General features: G+C 38.9%; 1 protein-coding gene across 3 annotated transcripts in view; it reads left to right on the top strand.

The window, feature by feature from the left end:
• LOC118792261 (protein FAM135A-like) overlaps positions 1-27,718 on the top strand; it is a 106,883-nt gene that overhangs the window by 1,642 nt on the left and 77,523 nt on the right. For all 3 annotated transcript variants that reach the window (XM_036550090.1, XM_036550081.1, XM_036550072.1), the window contains exons 2-4: positions 17,056-17,119; positions 19,983-20,110; positions 23,230-23,309. In XM_036550090.1, coding sequence (XP_036405983.1) covers positions 20,034-20,110; positions 23,230-23,309 — 157 coding nt within the window. In that variant the 5' untranslated portion in view covers positions 17,056-17,119; positions 19,983-20,033. The remainder of the gene's footprint in view (positions 1-17,055; positions 17,120-19,982; positions 20,111-23,229; positions 23,310-27,718) is intronic.

Raw genomic sequence — 27,718 nt, 5'->3', positions numbered from 1 at the left:
GTGCATATTGAATGTTAATATTTGTCACAACTTTGTCTGCACGTAAGATAACATTTCATGTGATTCATGTTGTACAGTAAAAGTGATGTTGTTAGTTGTATTAGTTATGCTTGTGCAGTTGGTGCACTGCTCCATCAGATCGCCTTTCCCTGAACTGCTGGTGAATGCATTCATCCATCTCCACAGGAAACTGAATTTGCTAACTTTGAGTGTTGTATTGATAGGGCATTGTTTAAAAGTCATTACTAGTATTACTTTATGTTGTTATTGGTTCTAGGAATTTGTTCATTTTGGTCACATTTTAGTATCTGTGTAATATTTAATGTAGCTGTTAATTTGATGCTGCTTCTGTTCATTGCCATCTGTTTAAATATGGTCAGTTGATCTGAATAATAGCCAACCTGTATCACCTTTAAAAGACAGTCTTGGCTTGGCATATTCATCGATAATGCTAAACTGCCCAATCACCCCCTTACACTCTCATACAAGAAGGTACACATTGTTAAGGCACTTGCTTAGAAAAAAATAGAAGTGGTTCTATATAGATTAAAAATGGGCTACATCTCCTAAGGACTAGATGTGATTCCTTTTGTCACAGTGAAGCATTTCAAAACGTATTCAGTGTCCAAAGAGTTGCTCAAACCTTCCACGCTACAGTGACATCTACTGGTGTGGAAGTCAGTGCATCCAGCCCCCTGGTTCTGAACATACTGAATGTCTGACTGAGTTATCTTTAACGTGTGATGGAAAACACACCTTCACTTAATAACTGCCATCTTTACTATTGTAGAGAGAGGTAAAGGATAACAATAATATGTGCTTGGACATGTTTGTGCTCATTGCAAAACAGTGGATAACTGAGGTACAGTACTGATATGCTATATTTACAATACAGTACATCCAAAAGACATGATGGCATTATATCTTGTTTCCTGGACTCTGCAGCCATGTAATAAGTATCCAACCACTTGAATGAACAAATATTTGTGCTTCACTGCTAGTCATGTGGCAATTTATCATAATACTGAATTTTGGGAAATCTGAAAATGACAAAATGTTCTATGGTCTTGAGGAAATGCAGCAAAATCAAGTTACCCTGTGACTTAGATTAAAAGTGGCTATAATGTAATACACACCTTTTCCCCAAAAATTCATGGCAGTGGCATTTTCCCTTGCTTTACACCTGCTTGTTCTGTCCATATTCTTCAGCAGTACTGTGACAAAATGTACTTTATAAAATTCACTTACTATCCATGGGTCAGTTTACAATCCAGTCATCACAATATTCACTGAAATATTGACGGTAAATGGAATTTTGATAGATTGTTTTGATATCACAGGGTCTGAAATTTACACCTGCCAGCCCACTAAGTTGGGTGATTTTCTCTTTGGTGGGTTAAAGTTGCAGGATCACTAGCCACTCAGGCAGGTTTTTTTTTTTTTTTTTTTTTTGCATAAATAAAGAATTAAAATGATCATGGCCTACTATGTTAGTGAAAGAACCCTTAAGATGCCAAACTACATGGCCCTTTCGGTCTTACTCCTTTTTGTAACTGTAGGCTGTCAGTGTGAAGTGTGAAGACCACTCTGTCATTTTCCAGTTGTGAAATCTTGTGTTGGTCATCTCCGTACAGTCTCTTGTTCTCTGATCACAAACTATGTATGACAGTATTGCCAAAAACAATGAGAATTCTTCTACGGGAAGATTTAGTTCGATCAAATAACTGACTTGCTGGTTTAAGCCTGAGAGGTAGTTACCTACCCTTTACTGCAGTGTTTCTCAACCCTCTCCTGGAGGACCCTCTGCCCTGCATGTTTTAGATCTCTCCCTGCTCCAACACAGCTGATTCAAATGATCAGTTTGTTATTAAGCAGCTTCAGGAGCTCATAATGAGTTGATCATTTGAATCAGCTGTGTTGGAGCAGGGAGAGATCTAAAACATGCAGGGCAGGGGGTCCTCCAGGACAGGGTTGAGAAACACTGCTTTACTGTATCTATCACATCACATATATCTACTATCATTTTGAAAATGTGAAGACACATTAAGACACATGTTAAGCCTCTTAAGAAACGTGAACCTGAGCAGCAAACTGACGAGGAGCAACATGACAAGTATCACAAAGGAAGAGACCAGCTTAGGGTTCTTGAGAAGTGTGCTTAGAGTGTGAGAAGGAGTAGTCAGTGAATGTCTGCCTGGCTAGCTAACTAACTAGCTAGTGGTAGTAGCAAACACTGCTGTGTTTTAGCTGACAGCTGTAGCTGTAATGTTATTTTGCCGGCTAGGTAGCTAGCTAGACCCTAGCGAATAATGTACAAAGCTAATGTTTCCATACAGATGTGTGCCTCATAGGGCCCCATTAAAATGTACCTTGATTTTCTCTGTAATATCTTGCATTTGATGAATTCCTTTGCAGTTGGTTAATCAGAGAAAGCTTGAGGAATTTTAGATTGCCAGATTGTCAGACACAGTTATGGTTTATTAAACTACTACATAAAGAAAGGTTAATGTGAATTATCAGTGAGTTAATGAATAATGAGAATGAATCAAAAATAGGCATCTAATAAAGGAATGACTTAATGTTGATAGATTAAATGAAAAGTATACCTGAACATGTTCATGCATCTGAGTTTTTTTTTTAATTTACTGTTTAATGACAACTGATGCAGATGCATGTTGTCTGATGCAGAAGTTCAATTAGAAGTGCTCAATTTGAATTAAATTTATCTGTTTTTGAATTTAAGATAAATTGAAATAAATAAAGTATTTGTGATGTTGCACAACAGCTGTGTATAATTTTAGTAGTTTTTAAAAGTGAAATAAATTATTTGTGAAAAATCCAACTGGCTGGTGATTTTTTTTCATCTACCAGCCACCCTGGCTTTTGGACCAAAAAGTTAACTTTGAATCCTCATTGTTGCTTATTTACAAAAAAAAAAAAAAAAACTGTAACTGATCCATTCCACATCACTAATATAAGAGGTAAGATAAGCTATTGAAAATGAAAATGTTTAACATCTCTATAGAGAAGTCAACAGTTATTTTAGTAAGCCAGCAACTGAACTTTACTGTGTACAAATAATATGAAATAAACAAAGATGTCTCAGGGGCCAGTTAATGAGCTAGCTCATTTGCTGGCTAGCTAGCGAAGCCAGCAGTTAGCAATGTTAGGAACATTACAATAACAATATTGTCATAACAAGCTAGGTGCTGCTTTCATTGGCATGGTTATTCCATACAGGTTATTAAAAGCAGTCTCTCTTCCTTATGTAGCTAACCTTACCTTCAGCTAGTTACTAATCTGTTTTATAGTAGTGATACAGCACTGAAACCTGTGGAATATCATGAATACTGGCATGGCAAGGGTTTGATATGTTAATAAATGCAAGAAAAGAAAGCTTTTTTATTCCCCTCAGCATTATCTCTCAGGGCAATCTCATTTTAAGATAATTGTGTATCGTGAAACAAATCATACTATGAGCTGAATGTATTTTATAATGCCTGTTCCCCAGTCTGAATATGTGGGTTGGCGTACTCACAAATAGTTATGCTTTTGAGGTTTTGGCTGCCAGTTGCCAAATGAATGACTCATCTTATGGTTGCATTGAATATATTTTAATGTGAGGATAAAAAAGAATAATTGAACAGGAGTGCTTTCAGCATAATAATTGTAATTGCACAAGGAATCAATTTGTAGATGGTACTACCAAGTGTGTACATGCCAAAGAAGGCAACACCACAAACCTACACGAAACCTCTACAAAAATCAACACCTCAGTCTTGCCATTTAATTGCAAGATTTTACTTGCAATTTAAGAAACACAGTGAGGTTAGTAAAATTTTTGGTTACATTTGAATAATTGTATTGTTTTCATTGTGTGTCATAAACAGCTAACAGTCCTGAAACTTACTTCAAAGGTCCTGTCAACATGGTTGCTATTCAAAGTCTTGCTTCTTTGGTCGCTGTTAGCTTTAGCTTGCAGTCAAGTGGAGGTTGGTTTAAAGACCTGAAGCGCCACTAATTTCTATGTGGCAGAGTTTGCATGTTAGAACAACTTACATGAAAATGTTACAACATGTCAACATATTTCTGTATGAGCTTAAGTGAACAAAGTGTAATGCAGTTTGCTAGGATGACAAGCCAACAGGCATTGTGCAGTACTTGAAACAGTGGATGGAAAACTTGAGTCATGAGGTAGGGTGGGTCTGTAGTTAAGTGATGATTTATCAGTGTGTTCAGTTGTAACTGCATTTTCAGAATTTGTTTCAGACCTCATTTCAGACTCCAAAGGAAAAACTTAAGTTTGAGCTTGAGATATATGCCCCCCCACCCAGCCAGACCATGTACATTATAAACCCACATGCGCTTTTATTTTGAAACATGAACAAAGAGGAATAATTTGAAAATAATTATATGAAGTAACAATGTCTGAATAAATAGCATTACCTTGGTGTGTTATCTTTTGTGTGGAGCCTATGAATTGCTTCCATCGTAAGATGTGTGTGCCCATGTACTTAATTCCAAACAATATGTTTGATGCAAAGCCAACACAGCCCATGAACCTAAGAACATAGTCCCTACTGTCAAGCATGGTGGTAGCAGCATCATGCTATGGGGCTGTTTCTCTGAAGCAGGGACAGGAGCTTTGGTGAGGATGGAGGGGAAAATAAAGATAAGAACCAGACATTATAGAATATATTTTATAATACTCTGTTGTTAATTACTGCTGTCTGTCAAACTCAAATGTCTTAAAGTACATTGTACAACTTTAAGTCTCTCTCTAATTCTATTTGCCCAGTGCCGGCCAGAAGCAGATGGGTTCCCCCTCTGAATTGGGTTCTGCTCAAGGTTTCTTCCTGTTAATTTAGGGAGTTTTTCCTTGCCACTGTTGCCTTAGGCTTGCTCTCAGGGGGTCGTAAAGCTGCTTTGTGACAACTTGTGTTGTAAAAAGTGCTATACATATAAAATTGAATTGAATTGAATTGAATAGATAAATGGCTGGTGCTTTTAATTTGGCATTTTATGTGTTTTAAATTTCCTTTAAGTGTCATTTCATCACAATATTGCATTTTTCTATTGTCATTTGTTAACTAATTCATATTGTAAATTCTTTTGAGATTATTTGTCCATGAATGTTTTTATTTTGTTTTTATTTTTATTTTATGTGCATCAGGTCTGTCTTGAAAAATCTCTGTCTCAATGGGATTCACTTGGATAAGTAAAGGTTAAATAAATGAATAGTGCAAAATAGGAAAAGATTTTAGAAAAAACCCTGCTACTCTCTACAAAAAAAGCTGAAGATGGGGAACATTTTCACCTTTCAGTATGACAGTGACCCAAAGCACACAGCCAAATCCACAATGGAATGGCTGAAAAAAGGAAGATTAGTCAGAGCCCTGAAATGGCCCAGTCATAGAACCCTGACCCCCCATTGATCATCTTTGGACTTACCTGAAGAGGGCTGTGAACTAAAACTACTGCAAAGAAGAATAGGAGAAATTAGCATCTAGAAGTGAGAAGTTGGTGGAGACTTATCCAAACAGTCTCACTGCAGTTATCAAAGCAAAAGACGCTTCCACCTAGCATTAATTTAAGGGCGTGCAGACATATGCAATCAAGACATTCAGAATTTTTTAGACATTTCATTTTCACTTAGATATTGTTGATTACAGTATGTAAATAAGGTTAACATAAGTCAGACTTCATTTGTCTTGGTTTCAGTCTTTAAAACACCAAAAACAAGAAATTTGTGTGTTTTAGACCCACTATATATGTTATGTGTGTGTGTGTATATATATATACATGGCATGGATTCAACAAGGTGCTGGAAACGTTCCTTAGAGATTCTGCTCCATGCTGACATGATAACATCATGCAGTTGCTGCAGAGTTGTCGGCCGCACATTCATGCTGCGAATATCCCGTTCCACTGCATCCCAAAGGTGCTCTATTGGACTGAGATCTGATGACTGTGGAGGCCATTGGAGTACACTGAACTCAATGTCATGTTCCTGGAACCAGTTTGAGATGATGTGTGCTTTGTGGCATGGCGTGTTATCTTGCTGGAAGTAGCCATTAGAAGATGGGTAGACCGTGGTTGTCAGGGCTCCGCCCCCTTAAGCCGCGTTTTTTTTTTTGTTTTTTCCCCATACCTGTGTTTTTGTTTCCCCTGTGTTCCAGCCCCGCCCCGCTCCCTGCCTGGTCTACGCCCACCTGATCCCCTCATTACCGGCACCTGCCTGTCTGCTCACCTGCATCCCATTGCTCGTTACCTCTGCCCTATATCTTCCCTGCGTGTCTCTGTCTTGTTGCTAGTTTGTTTCAGTGAGTTCTTCCTGTCTCGTCCCTGCATTAGTTCCCTTGAGTCGTTTGCTGTTGCCCTTTCCTGCCTGATTCCCAACTTCGTTTCTGCCTGCCGACTTGGATCCGTTTGACGCCATTCGCCTGCCTGGTTCCCGACTCTGCCCGCCCCGACTTCCGATCCTGGATCTGCCCCCGGACTGCTTCCCCGTGTTTTTGAACCCTGCCTGTCCCTGTACTACGAACTGCCTGCTGATTGAGATTAAACGCTTGGTTCCGTTTACCCGGTGGTCCGCGTTTGTGTCCCGATATCCGATCCTGACAGTGGTCATAAAGGGATGCACATGGTCAGCAACAATACTCAGGTAAGCTGTGGCATTTAAACGATGCTCAGTTGGTATTTAAGTGCCTAATGTGTGCCAGAAAAACGTTCCCCACACCATTACACCACCACCTCCACCCTGAACCGTTGACACAAGGCATGATGGATCCATGGATTCATGTTGTTTATGCCAAATTCTGACCCTACCATCTGCATGTCGCAGCAGCAGTCAAGATTTGTCAGACCAGGCGATGTTTTTCCAATCATCTACCGTCCAGTTTTGGTGAGCCTGTGCCCACTGTAGCCTCAGTTTCCTGTTCTTAGCTGACAGGAGTGGTACCCGGAGGGGTCTTCTGATGCTGTAGCCCATCCACCTCAATGTTCGATGTGTTATATGTTCAGAAATGCTTTTCTGAATAGCACTTAACGTGTGGTTATTTGGTTTACTGTTGCCTTCCTGTCAGCTTGGACCAGTCTGGCCATTGTCCTTTGACCTCTGTCATTAACAAGGTGTTTTTGCCCGCAGAACTGTCGCTCACTGGATGTTTTTTGTTTTTCGCACCATTCTCTATACACTCTAGAGACTGTTGTGTGTGAAAATCCCAGGAGATCAGCAGTTTCTGAGATACTCAAACCACCCCGTCTGGCACCAACAATCATCCCACTGTCAAAGTCACTTAAATCAGATTCCCTACCCATTCTGATGTTTGGTCTGAACAGCAACTGAACCTACTAACTATGTCTTTGTGATTTTTATGCATTGAGGTGCTGCCAAATGATTGGCTGATTAGATATTTGCATCAATGAGCAGGTGTACAGGCGTACCTAATAAAGTGGTCACTGAGTGTATGTATGTATATATATATATATGTGTATGTGTGTGAAAAATTTGCAAACAAAATTTAATGAATGTCTGCTTTGTGTGTGGTTGTAGCTGGTCTGAATTCAGCATGCCATATTGTGTGCTAATTAGTCCATAAGCTTAGACAAATGGGGAGGTACAATCAGATAATAATTTGACAGGTAGTTTAAAAAAGACTGAATCAACCTGTCAGTACTTGTACTTGAGAGGAAACAAATTGTGAAAAAGTTGACGGCTGTATCACTCTGGGTAAGAGTGGCTGCTAAATGAAGTAATGTAATGTAATATTGATTCTCTTATTGAGGGCACTGGTGTGCCGTCACCACAGATACGCCATTCGCAGTTACTAAGATGATCTTGTCCTCTGGCAACATGAGTGATATTGTCAGGCTCTCAAAGCAAAGTTGTGGAGAAACTTGTCAGCTATATTATTTGATACTTGTGCGTGTTGACAAGTCAGAAAGGAAACGATAGGGCAGCAGTTTCCATTGACTAAATGTTAATGTTAGCTAACTAGCTAGGTTGCAGGTCAACATTGTTGTTCATCTGTCTCAGTCAGTCTAGCCACCAGTTAATTGTGTTAATCTGTCCAACAATTATCAGCAAAATGATTTCATTTCCATAAGTCTATATCATTATCCAACTAGCTAGGCAGCTAGCTCGCTGCCCCATCCTGTCTGACCTTTGGTAATGTCACCCTAATTTATCTGTATCTCTTAGCTAGCAAAAGATACTGTTGAGAATAATATCAGTGATTCCAAAATAAATAATAAGTTAGTGTCCAAATGTCAGGTGCATTTTCAGCCCATCCCAAGAGGGTGACACCACATATCTCAGCATTGGTGCTTGACGTTCCTTTTTTGTGTAGCAACAGTGGAAAGCTGGTGATATCACAGCAATGTCTGTCGAGCAACCATCAATTGTCTCTAAACAGATTTAGCTGTATTGGGAGACGGAGAAAGATTGTAGTTTTGCTTGAATGTGTTTCACATGTACTGGCTGGTCTTGGAGTGTTGTTAGTTTGGTCTAATGCTGTTTCTTATATAACTTGGATGGATACGCTTCTTTTCTCTTCTGATGGAAGTTGCTCTGCGTAAGAGCGTCTGCTAAATGAATGTAATGTAGTGTAATTCAATGTAGGTCTAAGCCAGTGGCCATCAGATGTAATCCAGTTGGTATCCAAATCAGGACCAAATACAAGAACACTGTTAGAAGTGATACATTTTTTATTTAATTAACAAATGTATTTAAAAAGTTCTGATTCTATTATTGGCATAACTCGATTCATTAGAATCAATTACTGAACATTGCACAAAGGCAAATATGCAGCTGATATTGCATAATAAACAGCGGCCTCTTCAGCGGACTACCTGGGCCTGCCACTGACTCAGACATTGTAAAATGTAATTGTTTATGTCGGGTATTACCGCTGAGGTGCTATTGATATGATATGTACTTCCTGTAACATTAGTGTTCTTTGTCTACGGTTTTCTATGGGCCTACCTGTGTCAGATGACAATATGAATTTCCCTTAACCCTTTTACAGATTATTTGCACAGCTGCAACTCAGGAAACAATGTATAAAATTCATGCCATGGTAAGCTGCCAGGCAACTTTTTAATGCAAACGTTCCCTATTGTTTTCACATTAATTATTTAATGTGCTGAAAAGAATGAAAGTAATGTAGAATATAATGTGGAGGATTACCTGTGATTGATTGAAAACCTTTCATGAAATGTACATTTTCATGGCTAGGGAATTGCATAAATGAAGGCAGCTGGCCCATAGGCAAGGCACACCGTTGCTTTGCTGAAGTGCTCAGTATAGCCAAATGAACTGTAGAAGTTTCCACTTGTGAAAACGTGACACACTGCCTGACACACCCCTTACATAATGCATGTTCTGCTTTGTTTTGCTCACCTCCTACCTTCCTAAACCTAAATATCATCTTGTGATGAATGAGTAATTGCTTGCATTGTCTTGGACTTGGCAAAGGCCAGAACAGCAAGATGGTGTCAGGAAAAAAACTCAAAAAAAACTTTATCCAAAATTTGGATAAAAGACCATAATAATTGAAAAGTTATGGACCCTCAACGAAAACACATTTTATGACCCATTAGGGCACTACTCGGCAGTGAACAGAGAACTGCAGTGTGGCTACAGTACTACTCGATGGGTTGTGTGCTGTTTAACCACAATTGTCTTCAGTCATCTTCAGGTAAGTAGAATAGTAGTAGGTATAGTAGTAGAATAGTAATAGGTCAATAGTAACAATAATTAGGGGCCAAGCACCGAAGGTGCTAGGCACCTATTGTACTTGTTAGAATTTTTCACTATTATTATACTTTCTCCTCTGGGAGTCTATGGCAGCCCATAGAACCCCTTGGTGGATTTTTATGAAATTTGGCACATTGATAGAAGACAGTCCAAGGTACCCAGGCCTCAAATATGAGGTCAATCCATCCATATCTGTAGCGCCACCAACAGGCCAAATTTCAGAATACATTTTTGCTTATAACTTTTTAACCGTTTGTCCTAGAGTTGTGATCTTTTTTTCTCTGAATACCTGGGTCATGATGAATTGAAAAGTCTGCCATATTGGATTTTCTGCCATTTTGAATTTTTTGAAAAACCTACTTTTGCAAACTAGTCCTAGGCTGTTGATCCTATCACAACCAAAGTTGGTACATATCATCTACAGATCGGTGTGACCAAAAGTTATTCAAAGAATTTTGCTAGGGCAAACAATGTGGCCGCTGTCGTCCAATCCATGCCGAAGACACCAAAACAGGAAGTAAGCCATATGTCAGCAATGCTTGGGTGGAGTCATGCCAAAATTGGTATACTTTATTGCCAGGGGAATATTGGGTTCCCACCAAGTTTCATGAAATTTGGCCATATAGGGGCGCTATACCAGAAAAACAGAGAAAACAAAATTCAAATGCCTATAGCTTTGGAACCAAAGCAGATGTTTCAACCAAATTTCTTGTGCATCATCACAGTGAAGGACCCTAGCTGGGAAAGCATGAAACCTGTGTGTTGGCCATTTTGTTTTTTGGCCATCTTGGTATTATCATTTTTTCAATGGTTTTCTATGGCAGGCCAGAGAAGCCCTAGGTGGATGTTGGTGGAATCTGGCACCCTCACAGAGCACAGTCCAAGGTATCCAGGCACCAAATTTGGAGTCAATCCATCAATCCCTGTAGCACCACCAACAGGCCAAATTTCAGAATACATTTTTGCTTATTACTTTTGAACCGTTTGTCCTAGAGTTGTGATCCTTATTTCCGCTGAATCCCTGGGTCATGATGAATTGAATAGACACATCCACTGTAAAGGATTTTTGAAAAAAAAAAAGATATTTTCAATTTTTCGAAAAAACCTACTTTTGCGAACTAATCCTAGACCGTTGATCCTATCACCACCAAATTTGGTCTGTGTCATCTACAGAGGGTTCTGACCAAAAACAGGAAGTGAGTCATATCTCAGCAATGCCTTGTTGGAGTGATTCCAAACTTGGTGCACTTTGTTGGTATTAGCAACACTGGGTATGCACCAAGTTTCATGAAATTTGGCCTTTTGGGGGCGCTATACCATTAAAAATCATTAAAATACCTATTACTCTGGCAGAAAAGCAGATATCTCAACTAAATTTCTTGTGCTTCATCAAAGTTGAGGATCCTATCTTGGAACTTATGAAACCTCCACATCAGCCATTTTGTGTTTCATCCATCTTTGATTTTGTCAAAAACACATTTAACCACATCCTCCTAGAGTTATGGCACAATGAGGTTTTGTGTATTACCTCTTTGGACCATTGTCTTTAACAGTTGTTAAAGGATAGTTGCCAGGTTGAACAATGTGGCCGCAGTGTACCCTCAAATTCACCCGTGAAGTCACCATAAAGGAAGAGTGGCCAGATCTCTGCAATGCTTTTGTTCATTGGCATAAAAGTCGATACTTATGCTATACTGAAAAACAGGTTTAAACACCCATGTGTCCTTGTACTTAGTTTTTAATGACATTTTGTTCTAATGGACATCACAAGGCACAGACCACACAAAGAAAAGCAGATATTGCAACCATTTTTTTGTAGGTCATTACATCATTACATATCAGGTCCTAACTGGAAAATGAACACATAGTTCAGTGTCCAAATGGCATGGCTGCTAAGATACAATCAGTTTGTAGCACTTAAAGTAGGCACATCTCCTGCACATTTTGACCTATTGCCACAACTAATACACTAAACACTGCTGAAGAAACACTTGGACTTTCCATATTGGCCTGAATATTAGTTTTTTCCTACTTCAGAAATTACATCTGAAAAGTGGGGTTGTCTTACATGGGAGGACTACACTTGTCATTATAATTAAGAACAGCAGATGGAGCCATTTATCTGAGATTGTTGAGTGGTAGTAGAAATCCCAGTAGACTAGTTTATTTTTATTTTTTATTTAAATGTGGTAATTTCATCTAACAGATGTAGAAAATATATCAGAGTACCTTGTTTTATTCAGTGTATTTTATTAAATTGATTTCAGATTGAGATTTCCTTTATTGTCATTTTATCATGCAGATTGCATACAATCAAGAATGAAATGCGGTTTCTCCTATATCAACAGTGTATATAAATTACAAAGAGAATTAAAACAACATATATCCATAATACGCTCAGTTTTGTAAACATTTGGAGGGGAATAGCAGCATGACTCTATGGAGGCATGTCTTTATGGTGTAGTTGGGGGGGATTAGCAGCATGTATTGTCAATAAATGATCTTTTTTTTTTGTCTGTACAAAAAGTGCCAGGTGCAGCATGAAATGGATTGCACTAGTGCAGAATAGTGTCTGTCTGGTCCTATGGGGGGATTAATGGTTCAGTTGGCGGGAGCAAGAGTGTTCATGATCGGGTATGAAGCTATTTAGAAGCCTGGTGGTATCAAATGAAATGATTCCTTTAAATAAATAAGATTTGATCTTCGAAAAGTCTTTTGCCAAAAAAAAGTGTTAAAAATGAGGGGTCCTTTTCGAATCAGGGACATTTTATTATATTCAGCTAATATGGTATGTTCTCTGCCATTTTTCCCATGATTTTGGATTTTTTTCAAATACCCAAAAATTGCACTCCTCCAACAGCGTTGGCACTTCTCATTGCAATGTCCCAAGAAGGCACACTGCATTTTATGGCACTGCTTATGTTTAAGCTTGACATATATGTAGTGGGGGGCAGTGCGGTGGTGCAAAGGGGTAGCAGTACTGCCTAACATGGAGGTTTCAAGTTCGGGGTGCGTCTGCATTCAGTTTGTACCTTGTCCCTGTGTTCATGTGGCTTTCCTCTGGGTATTCTGGTTTTTCTACCACAATGCAAATACATTCAGGTAATGTCAATTGGACATGCTATATTGCCCATAGGTGTGAGTGTAAGAGTGGGTGTCAGTGTGTCTGTTCAGCCTGTGATGGGTTGGTGTCTTGGTCAGGGGTTGCTCTCATTAATTGTCTACCTGGTGGCCCTGAGGTGCTTGGCCCCTTCATTGCTGCTTGCAGCTATATTTAATAATGTTGTTCGTAAAAGACAGGCAAAGGCAAATACACCAACAGCACGATGCTAAAGATTATTTGTTTGTCATTGTACAGTTAGAACTGTTAGACCAGACTTTGTGCTGACCAAAGATGTACAAGACAAGGGACAGTCTAAATAGCAGGAAATAGGGCATCAACCTCAACTAATATGCATTTACATTTAATTATTGCATACATTGCAGGTTGGATATAATGTGTTGTGATTTGAGTTTAACATATGTAATTGATTCATGTAACTTGACAGTTGTTATAGCGTGACCCTGATAAGCCACATCTCTCTCCTCAGTACAGGTGTGCCAAGGTGGAAGAGTCGGCTCCCAGCAGAGGGGCTTCCACGCCTAGGCCTACTGATTCAAGGCCCATAATAGTAGCAGCCCACATTTCTGTGAGCTGGAGCACGAAAGCATAAACTTTGCTGTATACAAACGTAGTGTTGGAACGTGCATGTTGTATGACAGCTGGACATCTTAAAGCCACAGGGGCAGATTCAGATTTGAGATAGCAGGGCGTAAACCCAGCTTAAGTGCTTACATGGAAAGTTGCGCACCTCTGTTACATTCAGACATGGGTCATTGAAGCTCCTATGTGGGAGATGCATGTTTGAGGTGGAATTTGCCCAAACTGAGGGCGTGTTGCTTGAAATCAGGGTGTGTCTGACTATTTTCAAAAATGTATGTATTCTTTCTTGACCTTTAAATCTCTTTTCTCTCCACAACCCTTCCAGGCAGGAATAGGTTGAACTAGATTTTTGTGCATTTCCAGAAGAAAATGTGATGCGTGGTTGCCTGTTTGCATTGGAGTTGCTGTCTCCCTGCCCCCTCCCTCTGTGTCTGGTGCTGGAGCCTGAGACAGAGCAGTAACTTCTCCCAAGCTGTCTCTGATTGGCTCCGTTTAAGATATGTAAATGTCGAGATGCAAGCTCCCTTAGACAGGAAGGAATGTGTACACGTGACTTAGAGCAGCAGTTAAACTCTATGACTATTTCAGCTCATAATTTGATAACCGTTCATGACAGCACTGAACCCAAGTTTTGTGAGAATCTGCAGTTTTCCTCTATTTTGATGTATATTTTATGTCTGTAGAACTTGAATTCATGGAGATACGGCAGTTTAAAAAAAAAAAGCTATTTTTCAAACGCGGAAGTGAAGTCCTCTGTTCGCACCTATACTTTTGAATGGGGTAAAATTAGAGCGTTTTTTTATATTGTTAAAACTATGAAACTACAAATTCATAAAAGTACAAGCACAACAATGGTGAGTGACCCAGTCGATTTGGCATTGGTTTGGTATCTGTGGCGGGAACGGTTTAGGCACAGAGCTGGAAGAAGAATAAATAATAAATAGATTTGCGTACACTTCCTGAAGAAAATGTGGTGTGTGGTTGCCTGCCTGCATTATTGGCCATACACACAAACTACTGGAGTTGCTCCCCCCTCCCTCTGTGTCTGGCGCTGGAGCCTGAGATAGAGCAGTAACTTGACACCAGCCGTCTCTGATTGGCTTCCTTGCAGATATTACATTACATCATGTAGCAGACACTCTTACCCAGAGTGACTTCCAAGTGCATTGCTATGCTAAGAGTAGTTATCAAAAAGTATTACACAAGGTTACTATGCTAAGAGTTGTTATCAAAAAATATTACACAAGGTCAGTAACATACTTAAGTGCTAAACTAACTTTGGGCAACCACACCAATAAACAGTGTACTACCATGTGTATAACTAGATTACTGATAACAGTCAAAGTCCAGTAAAAATAAAAAATAAAACAGAAAACCAAGTTTCTATTTGACATATTGAATTTTACATTTGAATCATTAGTCTATCAATGAAATTTTGAATGTTTACTTTCTTTAAATACAGCAGAATATTCTCCAGGGTTCAAAATTAACAGTTGACTCAATCCCTGGGTTAAGTAAAACTGGCCAGTGACTTGCCAGATTGGGAAGGTGAGAATTCAGAGCAAATTTAACATTTCAGTTGGGCAGTGATGTAAAGCCAACAAGTGAATATTACTATTACATTGGCTGATAGTTAATATTTATTGTGTATTTACTATGACAGTGAGTTTTAGCTCAGTAGATAACAATAAGTAAGCAGCCTTCTATGTAATTTTGAATTGATTGATCTTGAAAAATGATTGCCATGTCTTTTTACTAGTTTAGCCAAGACTGATAAATGTTAATGAAATTCCTTAGAGAGGGGGATCACAGCTCCAGTGATCACAAGTGGATAACCAAAACTAAATGGCATTGTTGGAAGAAAATGCCATTTAACTACCAAACTCTAGCATCTTGTTTACTGAGGTGATATTCATTTTTATTCATGGAATAATTTTTAAACTTGTTATAATTCACTAATGTTATTGAATGGTGGAAAAAAATCTGAAGTGGCAGCTGATGTTAGTCTTGGGCCTACACTGTACCTCAAAGTTGACGTTGCACATATGGCTGTGCAATATGACCAAAATTTCATATCCTGATATAGGTCATTTCATATCCCGATAACGATACATATTACGATATAGCACATTTTCTGTAAATTCAATGAATAAATAGTTTATATAAAATGACCACATGGAAAGGCCTATTTCTTATTACATTTTGAATTATATACTCGACAAATTAAAAGTACTTACTCATATTTGATTATTTTTCTACTTAAAGTAAATAGAAAACACTTTTCACTATAGTTCTGTGTCACGTTCACTTTCCTGCCTGCATCCGTGCCATGTGGAAGAACGCAAAGCATCGTCCAAATGACGAAAAATATTGCCGTAAAGTGTGTGATTTGTGACACAACGAAATAAACGATAGAGCATAATATGAAACGATAGACATTTTTCTGTCGTCACACGATATATATCGTCATATAGCACAGCCCTAGTTGCACATGCTAGAAGGTACAACCTACAGTACTGTTGAAAAAGGTGTTTCCCCCCTTTCAGATTTTCTCACTTTTTTCACATTTTTGACAATTATTTTTTTTTCATTGTTCTAGCACTATGTAAAGGCAGCCTGAGAGAAAAAATTAAAACAATCCATTTACAGTGATAATTAGGCACAGTTGTTTAAATACAATCAAGCCTGATTTGGGTCGACCCAATATAAATCTCATTGACTTTAACCCTTCCATCAGAATGAAGTTCCAGAGGCACATCATCAAAAGATATTTCTGAAGACCTCAGAAAAATGTTGATGAAATGTTGCCTTTCAGCCTTACAAAAGTTTCAAGTCTCTGAGGCTCCACTGAACAGTCAGAGCCATAATCTCCAAATTGAGAGAAATTAGGAGAGTGTTTAGATGACATGGGTCTCATTATGTCTTGAAGGAACCAAACACTGCATTCCATGAAAAGAACCACCAACAGTCAAACATGGTGGTGGAAGTGTGATGGGTTGGGGATATTTGCTGCCTTATGACCTGGGCAACTTGCCATTATTGAAGGAATAATTAATTCTGTTCTGTACTAGAGAATTATAAAGGAGAATGTCAGACCATCCATCCGTGAACTGAAGCTGAAGCATGGCAGTGTCATGCAGCAAGACAATGATCTAAAACAGACAAGCAAGCCTACATCAGAATGACTGAAAAGCAACAAATTTCAAGTTTTGGAATGTCCTAGTTAAAGTCCAAACCTAAACTTGATTGAGATGTTGTGGCAAGACCTGAAACAAACAGTTCATTCTCAAAACCCACAAATGTCACTGAATTAAGATAGTTCTGTATGGAAGAGATGGCCAAAATTCCTCCGTGGCACTGTGAGAGCCTAATCAACTACTACAGGAAGCATCTGGCTGCAGTCATTGCAGCTAAATGTGGCATAACCAGCTATTGAGGATGAGGGGGAATTTACTTTTCACACAGGGGCATTGGGTGTTGCATAACTTTATTAAATGCATGAAACAAGGGTCAATATTGTGTTTTTTTTTTTCAGTTTTTCAGTTTTCTGCTGTTGCACTCATTCATTTCACTTCTGATTTTTTTGTTTCAGTAACCAATGTGATTGGCTTGTAAAAGATGAGAAGCAACCAGCCCAAAAACAGGACTACCAGTAGGTAAGCACATAGGTTTGGAACTTTTCGCCAGGACTCTATGAAGTACAGATGTATGTGCATTACAGTTGTAAAAGTGGGTTAGTTACGTTCCAGCTGCATCATTGCAAATAAAAAATGAAGAAAAATGAGAAATTATAATAACTAATAATTGCTATTAAACCACATTTACATTATTATAGTTATTATTTTTATTAAAAACGTTATTGTTTGCAGCTACATCAGTTGCATGTGTGGTATCGTTCACTGGTATCCGTTATCACCTTTCTTCTTGTGTTCTGTTCTGTTTGTCTTTTTTTGGCATTTTGCAGTTTTGCATTTGGAGGTCCCAGACATGATCGATGTTAGACATTCATTACACAATCTATCCACATTTGGTTGTTTGTAAAGAAGCTGTTTTTCTGATTTAAATGGGAATTATAGGAGAGTTTGGCAGGTGTCACATCTGGTCATTTGTTAAGTAACAAATTTTTGTTAATAAAACTCAGACATCAGCTTTGGTATGATCAGTTTAAATATGACAGTATCAAAATTTATAGGAATATTTCAATATTGATTCACTGTTGATAACAATATTGAATTCAATATTGTTTCAGTGACATCAGTGTTTACAGTTGACCCTCCCACATCGCGGCTTTCCACATCACGGCTTCGATTTTTCGCAGGTTGGCAACAAACAATTAAATGGGAATTTTCTGGGAACTTTGCGGCCTTGTGTGTTAACCGCATAGCACTGCAGACAATGCGCATTGCAGAGGAAGAGTAAAGAAAACATAAAAAAGTTTAGTAAATCATAAATGCATAAAATATATCAAGGTTCAAGGTAGATTTGGTTTGCAGTGGACGAGTTCATACATCTTGACACTCTTTTTACAAACAACTCAGACAGTAGACAGCATAATAAATATGATAAAAGTGCTAAAATAAATAAATAAATAGTTAAACAGGCTGCTGGAACAAAGCTATTTTTATACCGCTTTGTTCTGCACTGTGGGACTATAAACCTTCGTCCAGATGGGAGAAGCTGGAATGCACTTTGTAAGCCTAATTTTAGTTCAAGATTACTGTACAGAAAAGTCTTCAGTAGCAGAGTTATGTCAACCATGTATGTTAATGGTGAGTGCCCATACAATAACTTTGTTATTATTATTAAGGTAGGCTAGGCTATGATATTAAGTATGTCTTGATTCGATGTAGCGCCCACAGCGCCCCCTGCTGAAGGTGCTTGCTTTGCATGCGGTTTTTCCACGTCGTGGAGGGGCTGAGCCCCTAACCCCTGCCATGTGGGAGGGTATACTGTATATTCATCTAGAGTGGAGATTGCAATTAGACAGTTTGCAAACTACCAATAGATGGTGACATTGTGCTGTGTGTGCTTAGACCGACAGGTGACTTGTGTGATTCTGATAGTGAAGAGGGGTGGTAGATATAATCCCCAAATTTCAGAGCTGCCTTTACCAAATTTGAATGACAAATTGTTGTCTGTGTCATAATTGTTGTCACAACCTTGCAGAAATGCAAACTGTCAGGAACTGTAAATTTTACAGTTTACACATTAAATTACTTTTTTCATATTTCTATCCTAACATTGTGATGATGAGAAAATACATATGTATTGTAAGAACAGATGAATTTATTATTATTTGCAATGCCAGAGTTCCTCAGTTGTTGGCAGGTCTTGGAATCTAGAATCTGTCCAGATAGTTTTTCTGTGTAAAATTGATTCTTTACTCTGCCTGAGTAGTAAATAATTACTGAATAATTAATGGCAGTTCTGTTCTTTCTACATTGTTTTAAGTCAGACAGCCTGCTTTATGAGAATGATTGAGTTTATATTAACAAGAAACCTCTTGTATAACCTTTATTGAGCTTCCTTTTCATACTTTTTTGCACAAGTCTTCCTTTTTAGTACAACTTTTCTTGCTGCAGCCATTGAATGATTTTGACTCACTGCACAGTAATTGTTAGTACTTTTAGCCATTTGCTCATCTGCTTACATTTGATTTAGCCATGTATTCCCATTCCCACAAGGTAAACTCAACTCAGGGAAGAGGCTAAATAAATTAGATAAGTAATTCTAGATAACTATGTGTTGTTTTCCTCCCTATTCGGTTTGTAACAGTCAATTTCCTCAAGAAATTAGTTTGGTTAGGGTAGTGGCTTCATTAACCAAAAACATCCAGGAGATAAAAACAGTGCTTTCACACCCTGTTTATATGTACATTTGGTCATTTAATAGACACTCTTACCTGCAGTTACTTGCAAAAGAGGATACAAAGAGGTTAAGAGCAGGGATGATACCAAAACTATAGGGGTGCAGCTGATAGTAGAAGTCATTACATAATATACACCATTCTGCTAGTTGCAAGAGGGAGTCTGAGGATATAGTGCTCTTACTTAGAAAATATTTTTGAGGATATAGATGAATGATCAGATTGTGGAGTTTATGCCCATGCACTTGAGTTATAATGAATTTGTCTGCATAGTAGAGCAGTGAACAAGTAAACTTGGTCAATCCTGTTTAGCTGTGACTCATGGCTTGCACTGAAAAGCAGTCTGTATGTGGGCATCTGCTTTTAAAAGAGGTTTGTCATCTACTTTAATATTCTTGTTACTCTATAACAAGAGATTCCATCATATACAATTGAAACAATACATTTTACCTAGTTTTAACAAGAAGTTGTAAAAAATATACATCAGGAATAAACAAGGAATTCAATCAGAATTTGTTTCCATTCAGATTTTGTTTAAAATATTGAAAATATTGTAACAGTATCCAGCACTGGGAAGGTCTGGGGAGGTGCACTCCTGCTTATCTTGTCAGCTGTCATGAGTCGTGTGTAACAATGAAACTTTCTATCCGCAGGTATGCAGAGGACTTAATAAACATTGTTGAGTTCTGCACTTGAATCACAACATGAGTGAAGTCCAGGCAACTGTGGAGTTTTCTCTGGAGCTCCTTAAGTTCTACAATGTAGACCTGTTTCAGAGAGGGTGAGTTGCATATTATATTGCAAAATTTCTGAAGTACTCAAATAGTCAACATCAGCCTTACAAAAGAACCAACTTTAAATCATTGTGGGCTTCGTAGTGCACTACCTTTCAAGGCACTATATTTCATTCCCTCCTCACACACATTGGTGTTTTTTGGATCAGTTCAAATTTCAGAGTAGAGAGAAATGGCATTATTACAAGACTTTTGGAAAGAATGTTTACAATCTTGCAAATATTCAGGGTATTCCACCAATGTCCAGACCTTTTCCATGACCAGTTTTGCATCAGAAATGTTTATTTCTTTACAGTGTAATTATACATGTTATGTACAGAATTAGTTGCCTCAGCTAAACAGACATTAAACAGTCAAATACACAGTGAAAAAGTGATATAAAATATCAGTAAAACCATCTACCAGATATATTTGTAGAATATTAGCTTATGATGGCTCTGATATGCTACCTAAATCTCTGATAGGTCAATGGGTTGCTTACTCATAATTGCATATGTAACGGGTATAAACTGTGTTGTGTATTTGCATGGATGTTACGTGGGTCAGCGAGCGAGCGAGTTTCAAACCTGAGTTCTCACTGCTCACTGCCAACTCCTTACAGCCAGCATCATTGCCAGTTGAGCTAAAGGCGAATTGCCCCTAGCCTGTCGGCAACAACGCTAGTTAACCAGGTCTCAGGGAGTGACGTAACTGCTGCAACCGCTGCAACCGCTTGGTTACCTTCTATCTACTACCCCACAAATTTTATTCTGGTTTTGCGATTTCAAGAAGAGCTTCTGACAAGCTGTCCTCACACAATGGAGGTAAATAGCTATTTAATGTTAGCTAGCAAGCAGATTGTTAGGTAGCCAAATTACAACAGCTAGCTAATTTAGCTACCTAGCTAAAGGAAGCTTGCACAAGAAAAGTAGCTAGATCACAAACTAGCTAACACTAATGAGAAATCTAGCTGAAATGAGCTATCTAGTTAGTATTTACAGTGATACAGGTAGCTACGTAACTACGCCCTGAATAAATCCAGCATCAGTAACAACTAAAGTAAGTCTGGTGAGATGCTGGATTTTTCATCTTAGTCCAGCCAAGCTTGTCCTCATCAGTTATAAGATAGTAGGAGCTAGCCACACCAAGTCTTAGAAAATATCTTATAATCAGAAAAATAACAATAATAATCAGATACTAATTAATATGTTACTGTATAGGTGTCATAATAAAGGTGGAAATAAAGGTATTTGTTTTCTTCTTTTAAATCATTTTGATCACCTTTCATTTTACACATGACACATTAGCCTTTTATGATCAGGGCCAAGGAGCTGCCTCAACAGCACATGATCTTAGAGGGTTGAAGATACAAGTATTAGGAAGCGTAAAGTACAAATTACAACAATCTGTGTCCAGTGACAGGAAAAAGTAGTGCTGGATGCTGATGGATGACACACACAATATTGATATGGTATTTTAACAATATGTACCCCATTATTTTTGTGACTTTTGTGTAGACACAATAAATAGGTATTTATATTGCAAAAGTGTGTAGGAATACTAAGTTAGATGGGGAGAAACCCAAAGGTAGACTGACAAATTGTCAGTACTCCCGCCCCCTAGCTGTTGTGTTTTTCGTTTTCCCCCGGTCTATGTGCTTTTGTTTTTCCTTGTGTTATAGCCCTGCCCTGCTCCCTGCCCTGTCTCCACCCGCCTTTTGCCCTCTCCTGCATTCCCGCACACCTGTTTCCCATCCCCCTCAACTGCCCAGCCCTATATCTGCCCTGCTTGTCTCTGTCTTGTTTGCTAGTTCGTTACAGCGTTTCCCTACCTGTTTCGTACCCGCCATATTTTCTGCTTGTTGCCTTGCCCGTTCTCGGATCTTGCCTGTGCCCCGATCTCACTCCTGCCTGCCGCCTGAACTTGACTGCCTGATTGCCTGCCTGCCTGCCAGGTTCCCTACCCTGCCTGCTCCAGTTCCCGACCCTGGTCTCATCCCCGGATTGCCTTTCTGTTTTTGGACCCTGCCTGCTTCTGGTATACAAGTGTCCTGTCGTTTCGAAATAAATCGCTTGGAACCTGAAAACCCCATGGTCCGCGTTTGTGTCCCAGCCTCCGTCGTGACACAGATCTTTTAGGTTCCCTCTGTTGTGACTTGCTGAGATTGGAAATTAAACAGCTTTTTCATAAAAGACTCAATATTAAAAACAAACAAACAGTTATTGAGTATATAAAGTGATGGAGATTTTTATGTGCTCTTTCACTACTGATGGTTTTGTAATTAATTTAAGGGAAGTATTACATAAACACCCAGGAGACATTCCAGGACATAAAAGACATTCTAGGAAATACAGTCCCAGCCATAATTTTGCAAATTCATTTTACTTTTAGGTTTATAAGATAAATTGGCACAGTTCCAGCATATCTTTTTAAGCAAGTAGTAGTCTCATTAAATACAGCTGAAGAGTTGCTGTTCACTTTATTGTTAACTCATTAGCTAACAATGAGGAAATGTAAGGAGGTAGCACCAAAAAAAATGTTAATTTGAGTCTTTGGCTTGCAATTCAATGCACCACCACTTTTGTTTGGTATCATTTTAAATGTATTTGTGGAAATCTCAGTCAAACACCATGACCACTGACATAGGATTTTGCCTTGATCTGTTGAGATTAGAAAGTCTGTTTGGCTGTATAACCTGTATGGCTGTATAATGTATAAAAGTTAATGTATGGTTACAGCATCCATTGTTGGACAGCCCCCTTCCTATCATGACTTTCTAGCTAGTTAGTGATAAGAAGAAATGTCCAGCATGCTATGTCTGAGAACAAATAAATTAGCTAGCTAGCAGTAGATGTTAATGTGGTGTTTTGGCTTGCAGGCAGAGAGTTGCCCCTTACTTGTCACTGGATTGCTTCACTTTGTTTTTTTTTTTCTCTTACATGAATGCAGACACTACTCACTCATTCTACAGATCAAGGTTTCACGTTTGGAAGATACTTCTGTAGTAGGAGGTTCTTACTGTGCATTATTGCTTTCAGATGACAGTGGCTGTAGCATCATTTTTCTCACACCCCCTTTTCTACATGAAGTATACCATGTGGGTTTTTTTCACTTATCTTGTATGCAGGTTTTATCAGATCCGCGCCAGCATGAAAGTCCCAACACGAGTCCCTCACAAGCTTGAGGCCAGCCTTCTGCACCCTGCAGGTCAGTTTCTGCAGGTCCGTAGTCCCTGCAGCAAACTTGTCATTTCCCCTTTCCTGTCTCCATTGATAAAGCCTGTGCCCAGTTCCTTTCATTGCTCTGTTTAAGATGTTTTATTTTTATTTTGAGAGACTGCAGCATTTCTCCCAACTGAACAATGGCCATATCTGACAGTTTCAAGCCAGGTGACTCAGGGTGCTCAGTAGGTTTTCCTGACACCCAAAAGGAAAAAAGACAAACATGCTACCTAAGAAAGATGAATAAAAAATAATTTGACTTCAGATTTGCATCTGCAATAAGAACTAGAGATGAAAATGTAAGGACAAACTTTAAGTTCGCTTGAAAAAGCCAAGCATGGTCATTACCATGGGCAACTGACTATCCCATCCAGTTAGGGTCACTCCTTTCGAACACGATCCCTGCCTGTACTGGTCCTTTAGTGGTGGAATAATCTCCCCATGGGGGTCAGGACAGCAGAATCATCTTCTGAAGCAGACTGAAGAGCCAGCTCTTCAGACTGCATATCGGTTCCTCAATCCCTGCCCCCTAAAACCTGCTACTTGTAGTACTTGCTGTTTATTTCATGTGTAGTATTGCAATATGTTTTGGATACTGTGATGTAGTGACTGATGTAGGGCTGTCACAGTGAAGGAATTTCCCCTGCGGTGATTTAGGGTGGCTCAACACCGGTATTACTGCCATTTATTTTTATTTTTATTTATTTTATTTTTTTTTTTTGCAAATTACTTTGTTTATACTGATTTTAGTGTTATATACAGTGCTGGCCAAAAGTATTGGCACCCCTGCAATTCTGTCAGATAATGCTCAATTTCTCCCAGAAAATGATTGCAATTACAAATGTTTTGGTAGTAATATCTTCATTTATTTTGCTTGCAATGAAAAAACACAAAAGACAATGAAAAAAAAATTAAATCAATTATCATTTTACACAAAACTCCAAAAATGGACCGGACAAAAGTATTGGCACCCTCAGCCTAATACTTGGTAGCACAACCTTTGGACAAAATAACTGCGAACAACCGCTTCCGGTATCCATCAATGAGTTTCTTACAATGCTCTGCTGGAATTTTAGACCATTCTTTGGCAAACTGCTCCAGCTCCCTGAGATTTGAAGGGTGCCTTCTCCAAACTGCCATTTTCAGATCTCTCCACAAGTGTTCTATGGGATTCAGGTCTGGACTCATTGCTGGCCACTTTAGAAGTCTCCAGTGCTTTCCCTCAAACCATTTTCTAGTGCTTTTTGAAGTGTGCTTTGGGTCATTGTCCTGCTGGAAGACCCATGACCTCTGAGGGAGACCCAGCTTTCTCACACTGGGCCCTACATTACGCTGCAAAATTTGTTGGTAGTCTTCAGACTTCATAATGCCATGCACACGGTCAAGCAGTCCAGTGCCAGAGGCAGCAAAGCAACCCCAAAACATCAGGGAACCTCCGCCATGTTTGACTGTGGGGACCGTGTTCTTTTCTTTGAAGGCCTCGTTTTTTTTCCTGTAAACTCTATGTTGATGCCTTTTCCCAAAAAGCTCTACTTTTGTCTCATCTGACCAGAGAACATTCTTCCAAAATGTTTTTGGCTTTCTCAGGTAAGTTTTAGCAAACTCCAGCCTGGCTTTTTTATGTCTCTGGGTCAGAAGTGGAGTCTTCCTGGGTATCCTACCATAGAGTCCCTTTTCATTCAGACACCGACGGATAGTACGGGTTGACACTGTTGTACCCTCGGACTGCAGGACAGCTTGAACTTGTCTGGATGTTAGTCGAGGTTCTTTATCCACCATCCGCACAATCTTTCGTTGAAATCTCTCGTCAATTTTTCTTTTCCGTCCACATCTAGGGAGGTTAGCCACAGTGCCATGGGCTTTAAACCTATTGATGACACTGCGCACGGTAGACACAGGAACATTCAGGTCTTTGGAGATGGACTTGTAGCCTTGAGATTGCCCATGCTTCCTCACAATTTTGCTTCTCAAGTCCTCAGACAGTTCTTTGGTCTTCTTTCTTTTCTCCATACTCAATGTGGTACACACAAGGACACAGGACAGAGGTTGAGTCAACTTTAATCCATTTTAACTGGCTGCAAGTGTGATTTAGTGATTGCCACCACCTGTTATGTGTCACAGGTAAGTAACAGGTGCTGTTAATTACACAAATTAGAGAAGCATCACATGATTTTTCAAAGGGTGCCAATACTTTTGTCCGGCCCATTTTTGGAGTTTTGTGTAAATTGATACTTGATTTGACTTTTTTTTCTTAATCTTTTGTGTTTTTTTATTGCAAGCAAAATAAATGAAGATATTACTACCAAAACATTTGTAATTGCAATCATTTTCTGGGAGAAATTGAGCATTATCTGACAGAATTGCAGGGGTGCCAATACTTTTGGCCAGCACTGTATATATATATATATATACGCTTTATTGTTAGGCATTAGGCAATTAGGTATATTGTTGCTTTTTAAATGACAAAGATGACACAGTTTTAAAACAATTTAAATACCTTAAAACTTCCAATAAACGCCAGGCGTTTATTTGCTTTAATTACTTTAATTACTTAACTTCACCGTTTATTGGATAAACTCGGCGATAATAAGGGAGCTGCCTTTATTTCACCTAAAGCCCTCAGGCTTCTGCAAGTTATTGGTAGCGGAACTGACCAGGAAAATTCTCCATGTTTTTTTTTCCCCCAAGTAGCCTACTTAACAAACAATATACAGTGCTCTTCGGTAGCAACTCAAACAGGAATCACTAATAAAGTTAGTTAAACATTGTCATTGCAACCTATGATGGGAGAGCACAGTCTACAAGAATAGCAGTATCACTGGAAATTTAGGCTACCATGATCTGAAAGACAGCTTGTTTTGTTTGTTTATGTTTAATCTAATTCGTGAACAGATGAACACGCATAAGGCAAATTGAATTCACTAAAATGACCTCGTTTAGCCTAATGTAAAAAATTATTTGTTTGTGTTATTTCATTTTTTAGCCACAAAAATAAATAGGACTGCTGTAAGCATTTTAACCCACTGCTCTTTCGTTTTGTAGTCACGAAAAATAAATATAATTTTCCCACGGAGTTTATTTGAGGCAGGCGTTTATTTCACTGAAAGGGTTGCGTGATTATAAGAGGCCTGCGCTTATTGGAGGCTCGGCTGTTATTGGAAGTTTTACGGTACTTGTTTATTGTTAAATGCAGAACACAGTAGGGCAACGAGATGCAATAAGAACGCAAGGCAGGCTACACGCCTTTTGTCCTTTATGAAAAAAAGGATTAAGCCTAGCCTATAGCCTAGGCTAGATATAAATTGTCAAACGAAAATAAATAAGGCAAATTGTTTAGCCTAAATCTTTCTGCAAATCTACGGAGCCCCTAAAGGGACATGAACAAAAAAAAAAAAATAGGGGACATGAGAAAAAAAAATCGAAGTTTCTTGCGCTCATGAGAAACCATTTCGGTTGAGCAAAAACAAAAAAAAATAGTTTCTTGTGCGCACATGCGGTTGTGCAGTTGCTTGCCATCCCCTGCAGTTGTCTTGTCAATACCGCGGTATTGCAATATTGTAGTTATCGCGGCAGCCCTACACTGATGTATATTAGTATACTTGGCTTCCCTTGTCTAGCCAAGTTGCACAAGTTAACCTAGGGTAGAGCGTGAATAGTTTTATGCCCAAATTCCCTCATCAGGGAGTGTTGTTAGTCTGGTCTGACAATGTCCCTGATTCAGATTGAATGAATACACTTATGTAATTGTTCTGGAAGTTGCTCTGGATAAGACCGTGTACTAAGAGAATGTAATGTTAAGAGAGTTGCCAACTTTGGTGAGCTGGCTGGAGTGAGATTTTCAATTTGAGACTGTCTCACATAGACATGCATGTGCTTGTCATGGATATGTCTACGTTATTTTGCTTACTAGTCCAGTTCTAGTTCCAGATCTGGTGTGAGATCTTGTAAGGGAGTATGAGATTGAGGCTTACAGAGTGACAGTCACACCAGATGAATAAGAGTTGACAGCCCCCAGTTAGAAGTTTTGCTGCAGAGATGGTCTGTATCTGTGGCTGCTTTAGCAGGCAACTTTTGCGCGAGAGACAGTTTGTGTCTGTGGCACCTATAGCAGTCCTTTTGTGACATCAGCTGATAGAAAATTTGCGTTCTAAACATACTATTTATGTTTGCCAATGGGAAGTTTTTCAATGTAAAATCTAAAATATCTCAAAAAGTATTTTTTCTATTGACACAAAACTCAAAACAACACAATCCCATACTAGTTGAAGGTAATGGCCAGGTTTCAGAAGTGTAGTTGAAAAGCTCTAGGGGGAGTTAAATAACAAAAAATCAAATGGAATGAGAAAAAGAAAAAGAAGTAAGAACAGTTGGCTTTTTCAAGCTAAAAGACTGTCA

This window comes from Megalops cyprinoides, chromosome 1 (genome assembly GCF_013368585.1).
Source record: "Megalops cyprinoides isolate fMegCyp1 chromosome 1, fMegCyp1.pri, whole genome shotgun sequence".
NCBI lineage: Eukaryota > Metazoa > Chordata > Actinopteri > Elopiformes > Megalopidae > Megalops > Megalops cyprinoides.
This window is presented reverse-complemented; position numbering and strand designations above follow the sequence as displayed.